The 18603-nt window shown below is 34.5% G+C and overlaps 1 protein-coding gene across 1 annotated transcript in view; it reads right to left on the bottom strand.

The window, feature by feature from the left end:
- The window catches only part of Sec8 (exocyst complex component secretory 8), a 519950-nt gene that overhangs the window by 427882 nt on the left and 73465 nt on the right, over positions 1-18603 (bottom strand). Inside the window, exons 5-6 of the mRNA XM_090392988.1 lie at positions 9052-9190; positions 2459-2547 (exon numbers count right to left, since the gene is read on the bottom strand). Of these exons, the coding sequence (XP_090249114.1) occupies positions 2459-2547; positions 9052-9190 (228 nt within the window). The remainder of the gene's footprint in view (positions 1-2458; positions 2548-9051; positions 9191-18603) is intronic.

Genomic DNA, 18603 nt, shown 5'->3' with positions numbered 1-18603 from the left:
TTCTTTGTTTAGTCCAATTAGGATGAATTTTTTAAGATACCTATCAAAATAAGAAACAACTAAAAATTCATAAGAAATTATTCTATTTCAAATTTGGTCAAAAACAGTTGAATGATGCAACCATAGATGTATTTGCAGAGAAAGGAATCCCCTCTCCCTGTTATACCCTCTCTTAATTCAATTAGGCTAAAATTTCTCAGATCTTTAGAAACAATTATGTTATAAATTTGGTCAAAAACAGTTGAACAATGCAACCATTAAGGGGAATCCCTCCCTCCTTGCAATCTTTTTATTTTTTAAGACCAGTTAGGCTGAATTTATCAGGAGACCTTTAGTAATGTAAGAAACAACTTTCCAAAATTTATTTATGCACAATCTGTACAGATGTCTGAGAAGCATACCTGCATGAATGTGTGTCAAGAAGAAAAATTGATGCTCTCTCTCTCTCTTTTCCCACTTGGATTTAATGCTTCAAATTTGGTAGACTGTGTCCCTTGTTAAACTGAGAATGAAATTATTTTGTGTTTTTGTTCTTCATTCACATTTAACATAATCTACCATATACTAAGCAAGACTTATTTATATGTTATTTGTTAGTCCCTTGCTTAAGATTTATTATTCATGTAATTTTCCTTGAAGGTTCTAATAATAATTAGAAAATTAATCAAAGATATAATAATAGTATTAGACTCTGTATTTAAATATTATTAAGCTATTTTAATTATTACTATGTTGATATTATAAGAATTTGTATTTGATAATTTTACTGTGTATTAATTGAAATGTAAATTTATTCCTGTTTGTAGAAGTTTAACGTTATGCAATAGCTCAATTTTATTATATTTTGTTTGGTTGTCATGGAGACGTATGTAAGTAAGCAAGTGCGAGTTTGGAACAGTACGTGAGGAGAAGGTTTATCGAAAAGAGTTTTAGTTAAAGAGATCACGAGAACAATTTAGGCGGGAAGAACGGATATAAAAAGGAAGAACGCTGAAAATATTTATTATTTATTAGAGAAGGAAAAGAGAGAGATTGGCATTCAGTTAGAATCGGAGCATTCGGCATTTGCAGAAATCAGAGTGCGATATTAGAGAGTCGGCAAGTCACTCAAGCAGCTAATTTAAGTCTACTAGTCAAGAAGTAGTTAGCTAATAAGTTGTAGAATAACAATTATAGCTAGAGAAAACAGCTGAGAGACCATTAAATAGACTAGCGATACTTGAGTTGAGATTTAATTTCAGCGCCGACCTTTCAAGGACATACGGAACCTTGAAGCAAAGCACGAAGTTACTAGAGAATAGTAGAGGCTGTAAAGTTGAAGTTTACCGTTCATTATAGTGCCTAAAGAATTATTTGAATGCGGGAGGAATGAACAACTGTGCATATAAAACCTCAAGATAAGGAATTATTGTGTATTGCCTTAATTCATGAGTGATCAGTAGTACTTCATACAACAACGTTTGATTAAGTGCATTGTATCCGTGAATTAATTCAGTTAATGCTTAGAAGATTTATTTTAATGAGTGCCGTTTATTGTTAAAAGTGTTTACGGTTATAAAAAGTGTTTGTGCATAAGTTGATGAAGATAGAAAATTATCGGTAAGATTATTCCAACCATTAATATTCCTATACAGAGAAGTGTGTGAGTTTCATCCTAGAATTTCCCTATACTAACAGTAACTATTGCGGAGATTAGCTGAAGTGTAGATTTAAAAGTGTTTGCTTGTGAAGAAGTGTTACTGAATTTTTATTGTATTTGAAACTTAAGAAACTGTGAGATATTTGTGCAATCGGTTACTGAGGAACTTTGTGACTTTGAGCTTTACCAAGTAGTTAATTGAATTTTGTGAGAGCTAAAATGTTTATAATATCTTACTTAGTGATTTGAACTTAAGTGTAAATTGTGATTCTAAATTAAATGTTTGTTTTTGTTAATCTAAAGTTGTGTTTTGCCTGAATCTCTTTTACTGCACCATTCATAAAATATTCGAACCAAGGCGGGAGAGATAAATAAGTTAAATATACTCGGCCAGTATACATAATAACAACATATAAAGGAAAGGTAGTTGAGAGTTGGTTTTTCTTCAATTCTTGAACTAATTCAGATACAGAGTGGTGCAGTCTTTAAATATAAATTTTCTCTATATTTGAATTAGAAATCAACTCACAACTTATCAATTAGTTAAGAACATCGTAATAGTAATTATGTCGGATCCAAAGTATAGATTGAGAAGAAGTAGGATCCAACACCCTGATGAATAACTCTATTCCACAACCAGTGTTGCAGCAGATTAAACTTTAGTCATAACAATTTGAAACAGGAATAGTCAATGATTCACTACATTATTTGGCTTTTTACCACAGATTCATTCCAAAAAGGATGTACTTATTTTTGTAGCATGTTTTCAGTGTACATATAATAATGCTAATTAACAGAATAATAAAATAAATCACTCACCAGATGACACAAGCAACTCAGTAGCATGAAGAAAATGCCTTCTCTGCATATAGTTATCTAATTTTTCAGGAACTTCAACTAAGCTTTCTCTAAAATAGTAGAAATTATTAATGAAACCACAGCTCATTTTATACAAAGAACTATAAATTAGCACCTCAAGAGTCAGTTAAATAATTCTACTGTTCCTATTAACTAATGTTCTAAGAAACAGCGTTTCAGATGAGTCTCAGATATTAAGATGAGACACTTAAAAAAAAAAAAAAAAATGGTACAAATTACTAGGTGCCACATAGCTTGCAAATATGTATGCATGAAATCTTCTTACATTCTTGTTACAACAGCAAAAATATGGATTCTCATCAATAACTCATACATTTCTTTTCTCAATGATGACAACTTGCCCCAATTTTCAATGCTCATTCATTTCAAAGGTAAGTAAAAGTTATAATAAAACCTAATTTACAATCAATTTTCGTGTTCATTATTCTTCAAAATGATTTTTTTTTTCTTCTTTAGAGATTTAAAGAACACTTACTTAATTGATGAGAAAATAAATAAATAAATAACAAATTAAGTGGAGCTAATGTTCCCATTCCTATATTGAGATTATTTTCAAGAATAAATTTTATACATTATGAAATGTGATGCACTATCATAATCAGTGCAGTATTATCTAATAATTTTAATTAGATCATAATTACACTGAAAATTAACAGCACCTATGACTTGGTACACTTGAGCAATACTAATTAAATAGCAATTATATTAGGTTTCTTCAAAAATAGTCATGCAGAGCTATGTTGGTATGTTGCGTTTATTCTTGAGAATTATCTTGATATGATGTATATTCAGCTAAATGCTGGTTAAAATTCATATTGCCAATTTAATAGAAATGAAGCTCAACGCATAGAAATGAAATTAAACAGTTTGATTACTCCAATGTTTCATTTCTGTCACACATGTATCATCACAAGTACAATATAAAACTGTAAAATTTATGCAGCTATGTAGAGGAAGCAGAAAATTTTACTTAAAGACTGACTCCTAGGAAGGATACTCTCTATGGATGATAGTGCCTTAGTTGATATGTAGGAGCCCTTTGATTTATAGTTTCCCATATTTATTCATCATTTATTTAATTAAACACATATATTAAACATTTCTTTATAAATAAATAAAACAGTTTGGAAAAAGAACCAAACCTTCGGGTCTCAAAAGCAAAACTGAAGAAAACAGAGATTCAGCTAGGGAGGCATGTGGTGAAGTTGTCTGCATCAAAAGAAAAATAAGAACACTATGGTAGCAAAAGAAGTTAAAGAAGCAGTCCTGGAAAAGAAGAAGAAAGAATATAGAAAGCCTACAAAATAAGTCAGCAGATGCTCTGCAAGAATACAGAGACAAATGTAAGAATGCTAAGCAATGTGCAACAGTAGTTAAAAAAATAATAATCAGAAGACTTCAGTCAGAATATAGAAGATAAATATCAGGAAGGGAGAAAAACGTTCTGATGGCTATTGAAAAGCTTAGATATGGAGGACAGATTACCGTAAAAGGAATCAAAGATGATAAAGATGACATAAAAACTGAAGAAAATAATATTTTAGATGACTAGAGTAATTACCTTGAGAGATTAAATGAAACAAGTGGTGACAGAAAAGTATTAGGAATATTCAAGCAGAATGCAAACAGGAGTACACATCAATATTAATCAGAAACCTGAATACTACGCTACATAATTTCAGAGAGCATGGTAAGGTCAAATTACAGATGAGTAGAGTAGAGCAGAGCAGAGCTCTAATAGTTCCCATTTATGAAAAGGGAAATAAATCTGAATGTGAAAATTACAGAGGAATTTCTCTACTAAGTGTTCCAGGTAAGATTCATGCAAAAATACTTGAGAAGAGGCTTAGAAAAATTGTAGAAGAGAAACTTGGAAAAGAACAAGCTGGGTTCAAACCAAATAGAGGTTGTCAACATCAGATTTTCACTTTATAAAATACAGATGAGAAATCATGGGAATATAACAAGATCTGTACTTAAGTTTTGCAGATCTGAAAAAAGGCATATAACAAGATGCTCAATAAAACTGAAATAAAATTTTGAAACAAAAATAAAATTTTTGTTTCAAAACATTTTATTCATATGGGATAAATGGAACATTATAGAGCAATTAATATCGAAGGAAATACAGGAAAATAGTGTGATGTCAAATCATGTAAGAGTCAAGGGTGCACACTGTCTCCACTCTTATTCCTTATCTATATAGATCTCATTACGAGGAAAGTGGCATTAAAGCTGATATTAGAATCAAAGATATCAAACTTAGCTCTTTATTTTATGCAGATTATGTCGTACTCCTAAATACATCCAGTGTAAGTCTAAGGGATTCTCTAACTAAACTGAATAACATTTGTAATGAATTTCCATGAAAATCAGCAACAAAAAGACCAAAACTATGAAAATGGGCAGGAACATCGACACTTCAGCTGCACTCTCAATGTAGAATCTATAGAACAAGTAAAATATCTTGGCTATTCAGGCACAGTTTTTATTGAATAATGCAAATTAAATATGGAAATAGAACAGAATAAACAAAGTTGATATGATGAGGATCCAGTTCAATAAATTTACCGTATTTTCCGGTGTATAAGATGCACTTTTTTACTTTAAAAATTCATCTTAAAAATGGGGTGCGTCTTATATAATGAAGGTAAAGATTGCTTCCTCTTTTCAAAGTCATATGCACTCTCTTTTATGTTCCAAGATCTTTGTAGGCGGTTAATGGTGCAATCAAATTGATGCGTGACCTTCACGTGACTTCTAGCGCACCATTGGAAAATGAATGAACAAACTATTGTTAAATCTTTCTTGAAATGTGGAATTAGCAACGCCCTTGATGGAAGTGAAGATCATTTCTTATATGAAGATGATGATGATGAAGAACAAGAGGAAGAAGAAAGAGAAGAAACTAATGATGATAGAGATGACAGTGACATGGGTTTTGCAGGTTTCTGAAAGGTCAGTTTACTATTAAAAATTACCTATTATTTTATCCATTTTTTTTAATAATCATACTTTGAAGTTTAGGTTTTTTCCAGAAAATTGTATTAAATTTCTTGGGTGCGTCTTATACATGGGAGCATCTTATACACCGGAAAATACGGTATATGGAATAAGAAACAAATTATCCACAAGTTTAAGCACAACACAGTTCAAACCTGTTTTAATTTTTGGATCTGAGAGTTGAGTTAGAAATAAAGCACTTGATCACACACTAGAGACTACAGATATCAGAGTTCGGAAAAAGATTAGAAGAGTGAACAGATGACATCAATCACAGAATATTAAGAATGAAGACAATATGAAGGAACTTGACATTGGCATTCGAGGGCGTGTGAGCAGGGCTAATCAAGTTGGCATGGTCACTTAAACAAAATGGGAAAGGTTGGGCAAAAGAGGTGTTTGATGTGATGAGAACAAAAAGACACAGAGGAAGTCCAAGATCTAGTTGGATTGATCTGTTCAGAAGTGCCTTCTTTTTTAAGACCTTTTATAACATTTTTGGTTACAGGCCTCCTCCATTTGTTTCCATCTTTCTCTGGAAGAGGGAAACAAATGGGGTTGAAGGATTCCTGATGCCAACATTCTCTAGCCGTCTCCACTAGGTCATCCTTCGATCTTCTCTTTGGTCATCCCAGCATCCGTCTTCCTTCGAGTGGATGCTGCTGGGTGCAAGCATGCAATATGTCCTGCCCATCTCAATTTTAATTTTAAAATCCCTTCTCCTATATCCAACACTTTTGTTTCTTTTCTTATACCTTCATTCCTTATTGTCTTGTAGTCTGATTTAGCATGGCTCTCTCCATTCTACATTCAGTTTTTATCATTCTGTGCTGCATTTGTTTGGTTATTGGCAATGACTTTGACGTAAGGTCATAATTGAGATGATACAATGATTAAAATGTTCTATTTTCTGGTTCTATTTTACTGCACAGGAATCTTTTTGATTTGCCAAAAGCCACCCAGTCTAGCTGAATTCTACTTTTCATGTCTTCATAAATGCTTCTTTTTCCTAATATAAAAGTTCTCCCAAAGTGTATATATTCTTGTACTTACTCTGTTTTGTTATTGTCTATTATTATTTGTTCTGTTATCTGATTTCCTTTGATAATTGTCATTATTTCAGTTTTTTCATAGTTTATGTATAATCCTACTTTTTTTTTTTTTTTTAATATTGATCCCACATCAGTCTGGAGTGCAGGTGAAGAGTCAGAAGTTTATTTTATTTTATTTTTTTTTTGAAGAATTGCAGGTTGTAATCATTTGGGAATACTTCATGAGGAAGACTGTTCTGGAGGAGAAAGTTAGATGAAATAACAAAAGAGGAAGAGGACAAGCAGGTTCAGTGCGTTTACAGTAAAGGGATGCTTAGCAGTTGCTGCTCTTCAATTAACAGGTGCAACAGAAAGTGGAGGAATAACGGTTGTCAGTTCAGTGAAGCAATGACCACTGAAGTAATTGTAGAACAGATGCTGAATCACTGCATCTGTGAGATAGAGATTGAAAGGAACCTGCAAGAGACAGATCGTCTATGAGCCAAACTGCTCTCCTCTGGACAGCATCAAGAATTTTTAAAGAAGTTTTAGGTGCTCATGTGAGCAGCATTCTAAGCAAGGGTAGATTTGGGATTTGTATACTGTGCACAGTTTGGTTGTAAAATAGCATCTTGAACAAAAGAGAATGCCTAGTTTTTTGGATGCTGAAAAAGCTATTCTTGAGATGTGTTTGTGGCAGGAGAGGCTGGAGGTGAATGTTAGCCCAAGCAGAGAGAGATCTGGTCTTGTCTGGTGATTTGTGAATTACTGAGGTAAAGGAATGTACGAGGATGGTCTGAAAAGTTCTCAGCCTCGACCACAGCTGGCAACACTATCGGCAAAAGTTTTTTTTCTAAGTTGGTACATCTGTCATAAGCATCCATGTGAAATTGCAAGTCATTTTATCAAGTAGTTTATTTGTATTTCTTGAAATGGATAAAATTGACTATCGTGCAGTTATAAAATTCTTTGTAAAAGAAGGTTTATCGCCAAAAGAAATTCATTCGAAGTTCATAAAAGTTTATGGGCATCCTTCCTTTTTGACAAATTAAGAAATGGGCTGCTGAGTTTAAACATGGTCTTACCAGCCTTGAAGATGATCCACATGAAGGACATCCAAAATGTGTAACAACACCAGAAATCATTGATCAAGTGCATGATATGATATTGGTTGACCGGCGAATCAAAGTGCGTGAAATTGCTGAGACTATAGGCATTTCAAAAGAACGTGTAGGATATATTCTGCATGAAGATTTGCAAATAAAAGTTTTGTGCAAGATGGGTGCTGCACTTGCTCACAGCAGATCAAAAATGCACATGCATGAAAATCTCTAAACAGTGCTTGGAGCGTTTTAACAAGAATAAAACTGATTTCGTGTGTCGATTTATTACTATGGATGAGACTTGGATTCACCATTACACACTAGAATCCAAACAGCAGTCAAAACAGTGGACAGAAGCTGGTTGTTCAGCACCAAAGAAGACAAAGTCAGTTCCATCAGCAGGAAAGGTCATGGTATCAGTGTTTTGGGATGCTAAAGGCATTTTGCTTATTAATTATCTTGAAAAGGGTAAGACAATAACCAGGGAATAGTATTCCAATCTTTTAACCAGACTAGATGAAAAAATTTGTGAGAAAATACCCGGTTTGCAGAAAAAAAAAATCATTTTTCATCAGGGCAATGCACCTGCCCACAAAGGTATTTTGGCAAGGGAAAATTAAGAGCACTATGAATTGTTGGAACTTCACCCTATCCCTCAGATTTACCTCTATCTGACTTCTATAAGACACATTCTTCCCAAAACTAAAACTCTTCCTCACTGTTCAGCATTTTTCTTCAAATCAAGAGGACTGTAGCTGTAGAGGGGTATTTTGCAGATGTTACTGAGAACCACTACAAGGATGGGATAATGGTGCTGGGGCATTGCTGGAATAAATGTATTAGTCTTAAGGGAGATTATGTTGAAAAATAAAAGTAATTTTGAAAATGAATAATTTTGAAATTACAAATTCGTTTTTTCATTGTTAGGCCTATATTTATTAAATTTCTCTAATAAATATAGGTGCATTTTTAAAACACTTAGCACTTATACAAGTAATTTTTAATAAATTCTTCAAATATTGCTTTCTGTTTCTGCATTATACAAAATAAATAACACTATAATGCATATTCTTCTGGCCGGGACTATATAATTTGTTCACATTGAGCAAGTTTACGCCTTATTCACATTCTGCTTTGGACAAGTTTTACTGTACTAATATTCCTTATCAGAAACAAGTATATTTTCAGTCTTTTCTAAATATTGTTTTGAGAATATGGATTTAAATTCAAATTTTTATCTTTTATTTAATAATTTATATTCAATTTACATGTATAATATTTTTCAAGATCAAGTATAAAAACAGTGAAAATTTTAGTTACTTGACCATGTAATATATTCTAAAAAAAACTATTTGCATTTATCTAATTAAACAGCTTGATAAAATTGAAAACTTGCATTTCTTTAAGTAGATTCAATACATGTTTATGTTCAACGGCTTCCAACCATAATTTTTTTAGTTCATCTCTTTTGCAATGAAGCAACATCTTACAGGTGCATAATTTGCGTTTTACTTCTTGCATATTTTCTCTGGAAGCTAAAAAAAAACACGTCGTTACATAAGAGTTTTTCCTCTATATTAAATAAAGTTCATTAACCAAAATAAATACAGAAAAAAAAAATTATTGTTGAGAAAAAAAAAAGTTCTTTTAACAACATCAGCATAACACTTCACAAACGCTGACTGTGCCTTGAAAAACTGCAGGACTCAAGCATAGTCAGATTTTATATATATATATTTTTTTATGTGAATTCCATCCATAAAAGGTTGTAAACTTACAATCCATTAGTACTGTGGATAAGCTGAAGGATAACCTAGAAACCCTACTCTAAAGACCAAACTGCAACTTTTTCAAGCCATTTCAAGTCTCCAACTCAAACCCACAGTCTGTTTTGTTGGAGAGTGGATACACTATCTACTCAGACAATTAGGCTGGTAATATACTTGCTGCAGAGAGTTTATTTTTCACTTGGTTAGACTATAATAAGTTTAGTTTAATCCTTTATCCAAGTGTGAGCAAACAAAGTTTGCACCTGAAAGTATCTTCAGGACTGGAGTAAGGTAGTGCAACACCAGGCAACTCGTTGCAAAGGTGAATCCGGAGTAATTTAATAATAAGGTTGCACACCCTTTGGCAACTCCTATAGGTTAGGATGACCTGTCATTGCTTCTGCCTTTGTATCTGCACTACTGGGCCTGGCTCCCACTGACGAGACCTCAATAAAGGTCAAAACTGGTATGGGTAGTGGCCCTTGCTTTAATGCATAGCATTACACATATCTGCAAGGAAATGTGCTTTGCATTATGGAAGATACTGAGATAGGAGTGATGAGATCTTTCTCCACCTTTGCAACGAGTTGCCTGGTGTTGCACTACCTTACCCCAGTCCTGAAGATACTTTCAGGTGCAAACTTTGTTTGCTCACACTTGGATAAAGGATTAAACTAAACTTATTATAGTATAACCAAGTGAAAAATAAACTCTCAACATCTTTCTCTGAATCCGGAGTAATTTAATAATAAGGTTGCACACCCTTTGGCAACTTCTATAGGTTAGGATGACCTCTCATTGCTTCTGCCTTTGTATCTCCCTACTGGGCCTGGCTCCCACTGACGAGACCTCAATAAAGGTCAAAACTGGTATGGGTAGTGGCCCTTGCTTTAATGCATAGCATTACACATATCTGCAAGGAAATGTGCTTTGCATTATGGGAGATACTGAGATAGGAGTGATGAGATCTTTCTCCACCTTTGCAACGAGTTGCCTGGTGTTGCACTACCTTACCCCAGTCCTGAAGATACTTTCAGGTGCAAACTTTGTTTGCTCACACTTGGATAAAGGATTAAACTAAACTTATTATAGTATAACCAAGTGAAAAATAAACTCTCAACATCTTTCTCTGAATCCGGAGTAATTTAATAATAAGGTTGCACACCCTTTGGCAACTTCTATAGGTTAGGATGACCTCTCATTGCTTCTGCCTTTGTATCTCCCTACTGGGCCTGGCTCCCACTGACGAGACCTCAATAAAGGTCGAAACTGGTATGGGTAGTGGCCCTTGCCTTAATGCATACCATTACACATATCCGCAAGGAAATGTGCTTTGCATTATGGGAGATACTGAGATAGGAGTGATGAGAGCTTTCTCCACCTTTGCAACGAGTTGCCTGGTGTTGCACTACCTTACCCCAGTCCTGAAGATACTTTCAGGTGCAAACTTTGTTTGCTCACACTTGGATAAAAGGATTAAACTAAACTTATTATATACTTGCCGCAATAATTCAGTAAGCAAAAGTTAAGCAAATGTACACAAAATTGTGTGCATTTGCACATTTCATATTACTACATTATTAATCCATCGCTATTATGCAATCCTGGTAATTTCAAAATTCAACAATTTCTATTCTATGAACAGTTAATGATCATTTTTAGTTTCAATAAAAACCATGGTAACAACAGCACTATCAGTGAATAAGTTAAACCTCCCTAACCTTTCCACTGAAAAATTGTTTTCAATTTGTAAATACAGTAGTGCCTTGGTTAACGATGGTAATCCGTTCCAGGATTACCATCGTTATCCAAGGCTCGATTTCCCCATCAATTTAATTGAAAATCGATTAATTTGTTCCAGCTCCTCCCCAACCATAGTACATATTAAAAATGTACAGATAAAACTCATAAAATGTCATAAAAATATGGTAAATATCATTTATTTATTATACAGTATATGTATTTGCTACAAAAAAATTAACATTAATAAAATGAATTGTTCATGAAAACAGTTTTTAATTATCAATCTTAACCAGAAGGACAATTGGGCTCACTTCAGAGTTTTTTGACAAATAGACCTGTAAAAAACATGTCTAGGATTGTTTGCTTCTGTCTCTTTTTTAAAATGTTTCTGAAAAACTGCATGGACTTTTCATTAAATAGATCTGCAGTTCTGATAACCTCAGATTTGTTTGGATTCCATTTCATAGCAACATTTTTAACTTCCTCCCAGTTTTGCCAAAACATTTTTGATTTCAGCAGTCGTAATTTGTTCTTTCTCTCCATCTGCATCTAGAAATTTCCATTTCCTTTTCTTCACATTGCTGCTTGAAAAGTTCTTTTAGCTCATCAGCAGTCATCTCCAATAATTCTTCAACATCTTCTTCCTCTATTTCCAAGTAAAGATCATGATCAGTTGCCACAATATCCTTTACCAATTTGTGTCCTTCATTTGAAGTTTCTTCATTACCAAAGGAAGGACACAGTTTCCTCCATGCTGCTTTGAGACATTTCATTGTTACTTCTTGCCAAGCCTTTACAATTAGCCTAATTGCTATGACAACGTTGAATTCTTCCTTCCAAAATTTTCTTAGGGTTATGTTGGTAGCCTCACACATTTCAAAGCACCTGGTAAAAAAGTGCCCTTGTGTAAAGTTTTTTAAAATTAGCAATTATCAGCTGATCCATAGGTTGAATCAGAGATGTAGTCTTGGGAGGAAGAAAAATTACCTTGATAAAATCTAATTCCTCTGGTATTCTTGTATGCCCGTTGGGTGGCCAGGTGCGTTATCCAAGGTTAAAATGGCTTTTAGAGATAGATTGTTTTGCTCAAAAGGCTTTGACAGTTGGTCCAAACACTTTGTAAATCCAGTCTCTAAATTCTTTTCTTGTGACCCAGGCTTTGCTGTTAGACTTCCACAAAACACCGAGATTGGATTTAGAGACATTGAACTTTTTGAATGCTCAGGGATTCTCTGAGTGGTAGATTAACATTGGTTTTACCTTGCAGTCTCCACTTGCATTTGCTGCTAAAAGCAATGTTAACCTATCATTCATTGGTTTATGCCCAGGAAGTGTTTTTTCTTCTTTTGTGATAAATGTTCTGTTGGGCATTTTCTTCCAAAATAACTCAATCTCATCACAATTGAAGACTTATTGAGGTAGGTAGGTATTTTCCTTCTTCTAATTCTTGTAAAGCTATTGACAAATTTATCTGCTGCTGCAGTGTCAGCACTAGCTGCCTCTCCGTGTCTGACCACACTATGAATTCCTGTTATTTTTTTAAAGTTGTCAAACCAACCTCTGCTACCTTTGAAATCATCATCATCTACCTCAGAACTTGATCCCGAAGTCTTCTTTTTTCAAATCTTGATAAATCTGTTTAGCTTTCTGACAGATTGCATTTTGAGATGAAGTATCGCCCGCCATTTCTCTTTCTTTGATCCAAATTAGTAATAGATTTTTCATTTGCTCAAAAAGAAGCCTTCTGACATTCAACCTTGAAGTTCCCTTAACAACCTTAGCTACCATAAGTTCTTCTTTCTTAACCAAAATGGTTGATATTGTAGAATGACTGGTTTCATATATTCGAGCTAGCTGCATAACTTTCACACCTTCACGATGTTTTGCTATTATTTCTTTCTTCTGTTCAATAGAGAAAATTTTTCTGTTGTTTTTTTTTCTCCCTCACTAGCTTTCTTTTTAGGACCCATTTTGTCACACGGTAAAAAAATTCATTCTATAAAAAAAAAGATACGCAAAATACGGTATTATTACAAATTGTACAACACTAAGACAAGGGATACAAAGAACATATCGTCACCTGAAAATAAAAGTAAAAGTTGAAAAAAAAAACTTTTTGAAATAAAAGTTAATAGTTAAATTTGAAACCTGCAATTTTTTTTGCTTGTAAGGTCCCACGTGTGGCTGAGTGCGATTGGAAAATTCCGATTTTTTAGATCGGACATAGGTTCACATGATCGAGAGTCGTTAACCAAGAGATTTTTTTCTTACAGCCACTCATCATTAACCAAGTACGTCGTTAACTGAAGCCGTTGTTAACCAAGGCACCACTGTACTCTGAATTTCTATAAATACACTGAAATATTGAAACCTCAGATTAGAATTATAAAAGCATTATCTACACAAAAATCTTTCCTAAAAATTACCTTGTTATTAAATTCTTACCTTCTGCCTCTTCTGGCATAGCATATCAATAGCTTCTGTAGCCTCTAAAAAATTAGTCATTCTTGTCTGCTCAAGACATGACTTTTAACCCCTGCAGCTACTAACTCTATACAAATCTCAATCCACCCATCCTCAGAATACTATTCACATTTGGGGGTAGTGCACATAAAACTTTCCTAACTTTTCCCAACAGTGTCCAGAGGAGAGCAATTCAGCTGATATATGATCACTTTATCACTAACTTACACCAACTGTATCTCAGATACAGCTGATGTAAGTTAGAAGAGGCTAAAGGTAAGAGCTGAATAAGAAGGTTATAGAACCATAACCTCTTTATTTCTGCATGTTGAAGTCCTCTGCATCATTGCCATAATCTGATTACTTCATAACTTGTTCAATATGACCTCTGAACATCAGATCCTTGTCTACCACACACTCCAAGATATCTTGTCTCCTTAATCTCCTCCAGAATTTCTCCACCAAGTGTATAATTTGTATCCCATTGTTGCCTATCAAATTTCAGAACCTTACAGTTTGCAACAATGAACTGACAATTCCATACACTTGTCTACTCATACAATCTATTCAACTCTTCCTATAACTACCAACATCTACTCGATTACTTATCACTCTCCCCCCAGTTTTGCATAATCTGAAAAGAGTTGTACAATTCCAGTTAAACCTATCCCAATATCATTAATATATAAGTTAAATAACAATGGCCCCAAAACAGACCCCTACAACACAGTATTAATAACCTTTCTCCTGGGATACTGCACCCCATACACAACTTGCCAAGAGCCAGTTTCCTATCTAACTCACTAATCTGTCATTCAATCCCATCTGCTCCAATTTAGTTACCAACTTGTGGTGTGGTATGGTGTGGCAATCTACCAAAAACCTTCGCAAAATCCAAGTATATCATCATCATTATCAAATTCCTGATGTGTACCTTAAAGGAGTTTTAGGATAATTATGATATTACTACATGCAAACGTTACACCATTAATTCCAATCTTCCAATCAAGAATTTTCCTCCAAATTAATCTGTTATCTGTCAAAACTACAGATAACAGATAACATTATCAGATCTTATAGTTCTGTCTTTTAAGTCACTTTTCACTATATCAATCCATCATCTTGGTCTTGGTTTTCCTCTGGGTCTTTTTTCCTTCCAACCTAGCAAAGAACACTTGTTTTGCTAATCTTTCCTCTCCAATTCTGTTTAAGTGGCCATACCACCTGAGATTAGCTCAGGTGGTATGATCACTTAAAAGTAAAAGAAAGAAATTAGTCAAATTAGTCAAAGAAATTAGTGTAGAAATTTTACACTAAAGTAGCTGTATACAAGACAATATTCAAACCAATTTTAACTTATGGATCTGAAGGCTAGGTTAGAAATAAAACACTGGATCAAAGACTGGAGACCTCTGATATGAGAGTTTTGAGAAAGATTAGTGGAGTGAACAGATGTCATTAGTGGCAGTATTACATTAAAAAATGAGGATACTGCCACTGATGGCAACATAATCTATATAGAAGAAGAAGAATAACAGTGAATATAATGTGCACCCTCCATCAATTCTAACTGCTCACTTACAGCTTAAATAGAGCTTGCGTATTGCTCAATATGTCTCATTCATTATTATTATTATTATTACATGACACCTCCAAAGACTCATTGAGGGAGGGCACCTACTCTACAACTCTTCGTCTCCACCTTTCAATCTACCACAGCTACACCAATGCCATCTACCAACTACCATCACTGATATTTCCCCAGACAATCACAAACATCTATGCCCACAGCAGGATTCGAACTGGCAGCCTTTTGGCTGGAGAGTGGATACTCTAACCGCTTGGCCAACCAGGCTGGCAATTTACACCACATAACTATAGAGTTTTGAAGAGCTTTCCTCTTGTCACCTTGTCATATACCTTTTCTAGATCAACAAAACTTAAATACAAATCCTTGTTTTATTCCCAAAACTTCTTAACTATTTGTCTTAAATTGAAAATCTGGCCCTGGCAATCTCTATTTGGCCTGAATCCAGTTAGAGGTTGTCAGGATCAGATTACTACTCTATATAAATCTCCCTTATCCAATTCATTCATTACCTTGTTATATTATATAAGTTATTATTATTATTATTAAAGGGTATCTCCATGGAGTCAGTAGACTCATCATGGGAGACCCAAACTATCAAAACAATATGTATCATATCTCTTCTTGAATTCATTTACAGAAGAAGAAGAACTCACAACTGAGTCAGGCAATGCATTCCACTCATTCACCACCCTCAAGTCAAAAAACCTCGTTCTCATACCCTTGTTAACCACACTTTTTCTTAATTTTCAGGGATGACCTCATATTCTTCCATCACTATCACACAACTGAAACATTTCCCTGCATCAATCTTATAAAAACCTTTTAGTAATTTAAATTTAAATGTTTCTATCATATCCCATCTTCTCCGCCTATCAACAAACCTCTACAATCCACAAGCTCTTAATCTATCAATGTAGAGAGCATTTTTTACATCACTAACCAACTTAGTCACTCTCCTCGGAACCCTCTCCACAACCTCCTCATCTCCAAGGAATCCAGGTGACCAGACCTGAGCACAGTAATCCAAATGTGGAAGTATCAATGCTTTATAAAGGGGAATAATAACCTCTTTATCTCTGTATGTTAGTGTGTTCCTCAATAACCAAGTAATCCTATGTGCAATCTTGGATTGCACACAGCCTCAACAATCTCTACATTGATGGAATGGAGTACCATTCCATCAATGTAGTACACAGCTGGTTATCTTTTAATCCCAAAATGCATAACTTTACACTTTTCCACATTAAACTGACATCCATTACCTTTTGCCATTTTGCCAGCTTATTTTTTAAATCATCCTGCAAACTCTCAACATCAGCTTGATTTTTTTATTGTACTACCCAACTTTGCATCATCAGCAAACAACTGAATATCTCCCTTTAAGCCATTTCCTATATCATTTATGTATAAATTAAACAACAATGGCGCAAGCAGAGAGCCCTGAGGCACATCACTGGTCACCTGCCTCATCCTGGACTCTGCTCCTCCATACACTACCTTTTGGTATCTCTCCTTGAGCCATTCTCCTATCCATATCACCAGTTTAGTATCCATCCCCATCTGCTCCGATTTGTGCAACAGTATTCCATGGGGTATCCTGTCAAAAGCCTTAGCAAAATCCAGAAGTACCACTGTGTAGCCATTGCCTTTGTCCAACTCAAATGTCATTCTATTATAAAAAGTTAATAGATTGCTAAGGCAGGATCTACCTTTAACAAAACCATGTTGACCCCTATAAAGTATCATAACCTGATCCACCCATTCTTGAATTTTTTCTTTAACCAACTTTTTCCTATACTTACCACCATTCCCGAGATGATGATTGGTCTGTAATTAACTACTGCAGTTTTAGAGCCACCTTCATGCAAAGGAACTACTTTGCCTTCCTTCCACTCCCTAGGGACCATACCACAGTTCAAACTTAAGTTAAACAACCAAGTAAGAGGCATTGACAATTTCTTTACACATTCACGCAACACCCAAGCTGATATTTCATCTAAACCTACAGCAGTGTTTGCATTTAAATTTTGCAATATATTAAATACTTCTGATTTCTTAACTTCAATTCTCACATTAGTTATTGCTACAGGTACAGAGATATCCTCACTTGGGTGATAGTCTTTTGAAAAGTGATCACTCAGTAATTCGACTATTACATCTGAATTTGTCACCTCAATACCATCTGCACCCACTAAAGTTATCCTTCCAAAGTCATTCTTCCTTTTACTTGCCACATAGCAGAAGAACTCTTTGGGATTACCCTTGATCTCATTGGCTAAGGTCTTCTCATAATTAGATTTAGCTTTTCTTACTATGCTGGTAACCTTCCAAGCTTGAGCCTTGTTCTGCTCATGGGTGTACTGATCACCTTTCTCCTTGTACATTCTCCATAACATTTTCTTTTTTTTGCAGATCAAGCTTGATACTACTGCTCATCCAGCTAACACCTACCTTAACATTTTCTTTTTTTGCAGATCAAGCTTGATACTACTGCTCATCTATCTAACACCTACTTTATGGTAGGCGTTAGATGGATGAGCAGTAGTATCAAGCTTGATCTGCAAAAAAAGAAAATGTTTGTCTTCCTGATCATGGGGACACAATCTGATATTGCTTTCCTTAGATACCTGCTGATTTTATCCCATGCACTGCTAACATCTTTTCCCTGCAATATGTTCTGCCATGGGATGGCCGCAAGCTCATTCCAAAGCTTGTTATAATTGCCTAACCTGTAGTTCCATATATACCCCATCTTAAAGATCAGCGCTTCCCAAACTGTGGGCCGTGGCCCCCTTGGGGGCCGCAGCTTTTGTTGAGGGGGCCGTGAAATAATGAAAACAAATTTAAAACGTTTTAGGACTAAGTAGATTTTTTTTTTATTTTAAAAGAAATGTATTTAACTTTTATTATTTATTATTTATTTTTTTTTATTTTTTATATTTTAATGGAAAAATTCACGTGTTGGTTCACAAACTTTGTTTCCTGCGTGTTTCGGCACTTAATGAATATTAGTAAATATTGCTTATTCATGTGTTTCATTTCAAAGCAGTGGTTAATTGTATTTACTTCGAATGCTCTCCAGGGAAGCTCCCAATCTTCCTGTCCCTTTCATCACGTGTTCGTAATCAGGGACTGTTGATATTGACTTTATATACATATCAAAACTCGTTTTATATTATCACTGTCATCCGAGCTAGTTTTCTGTTACCAATAAAAGTTTCGCATATACTTCACACATGAAAAAAAGCTTAAACAAGTTCATGTGGAGAGATAGTAACATGCTTGCAGTGGTAAACAACACGCCCTCCGTAACAGCCACTATACTGCAGAGACAATAAAAACAAGTGCTTTTATTATGCCAGTGAATAAGGTATGAGGAGTC

Source organism: Typopeltis vanoorti, chromosome 5, assembly GCF_054136105.1.
Source record: "Typopeltis vanoorti isolate ZY-2024b chromosome 5, IOZ_Tvanoo_1.0, whole genome shotgun sequence".
NCBI lineage: Eukaryota > Metazoa > Arthropoda > Arachnida > Uropygi > Thelyphonidae > Typopeltis > Typopeltis vanoorti.
Note: the sequence above shows the minus strand (reverse complement) of the source record. Positions and strands in the feature narration are given on the sequence as shown.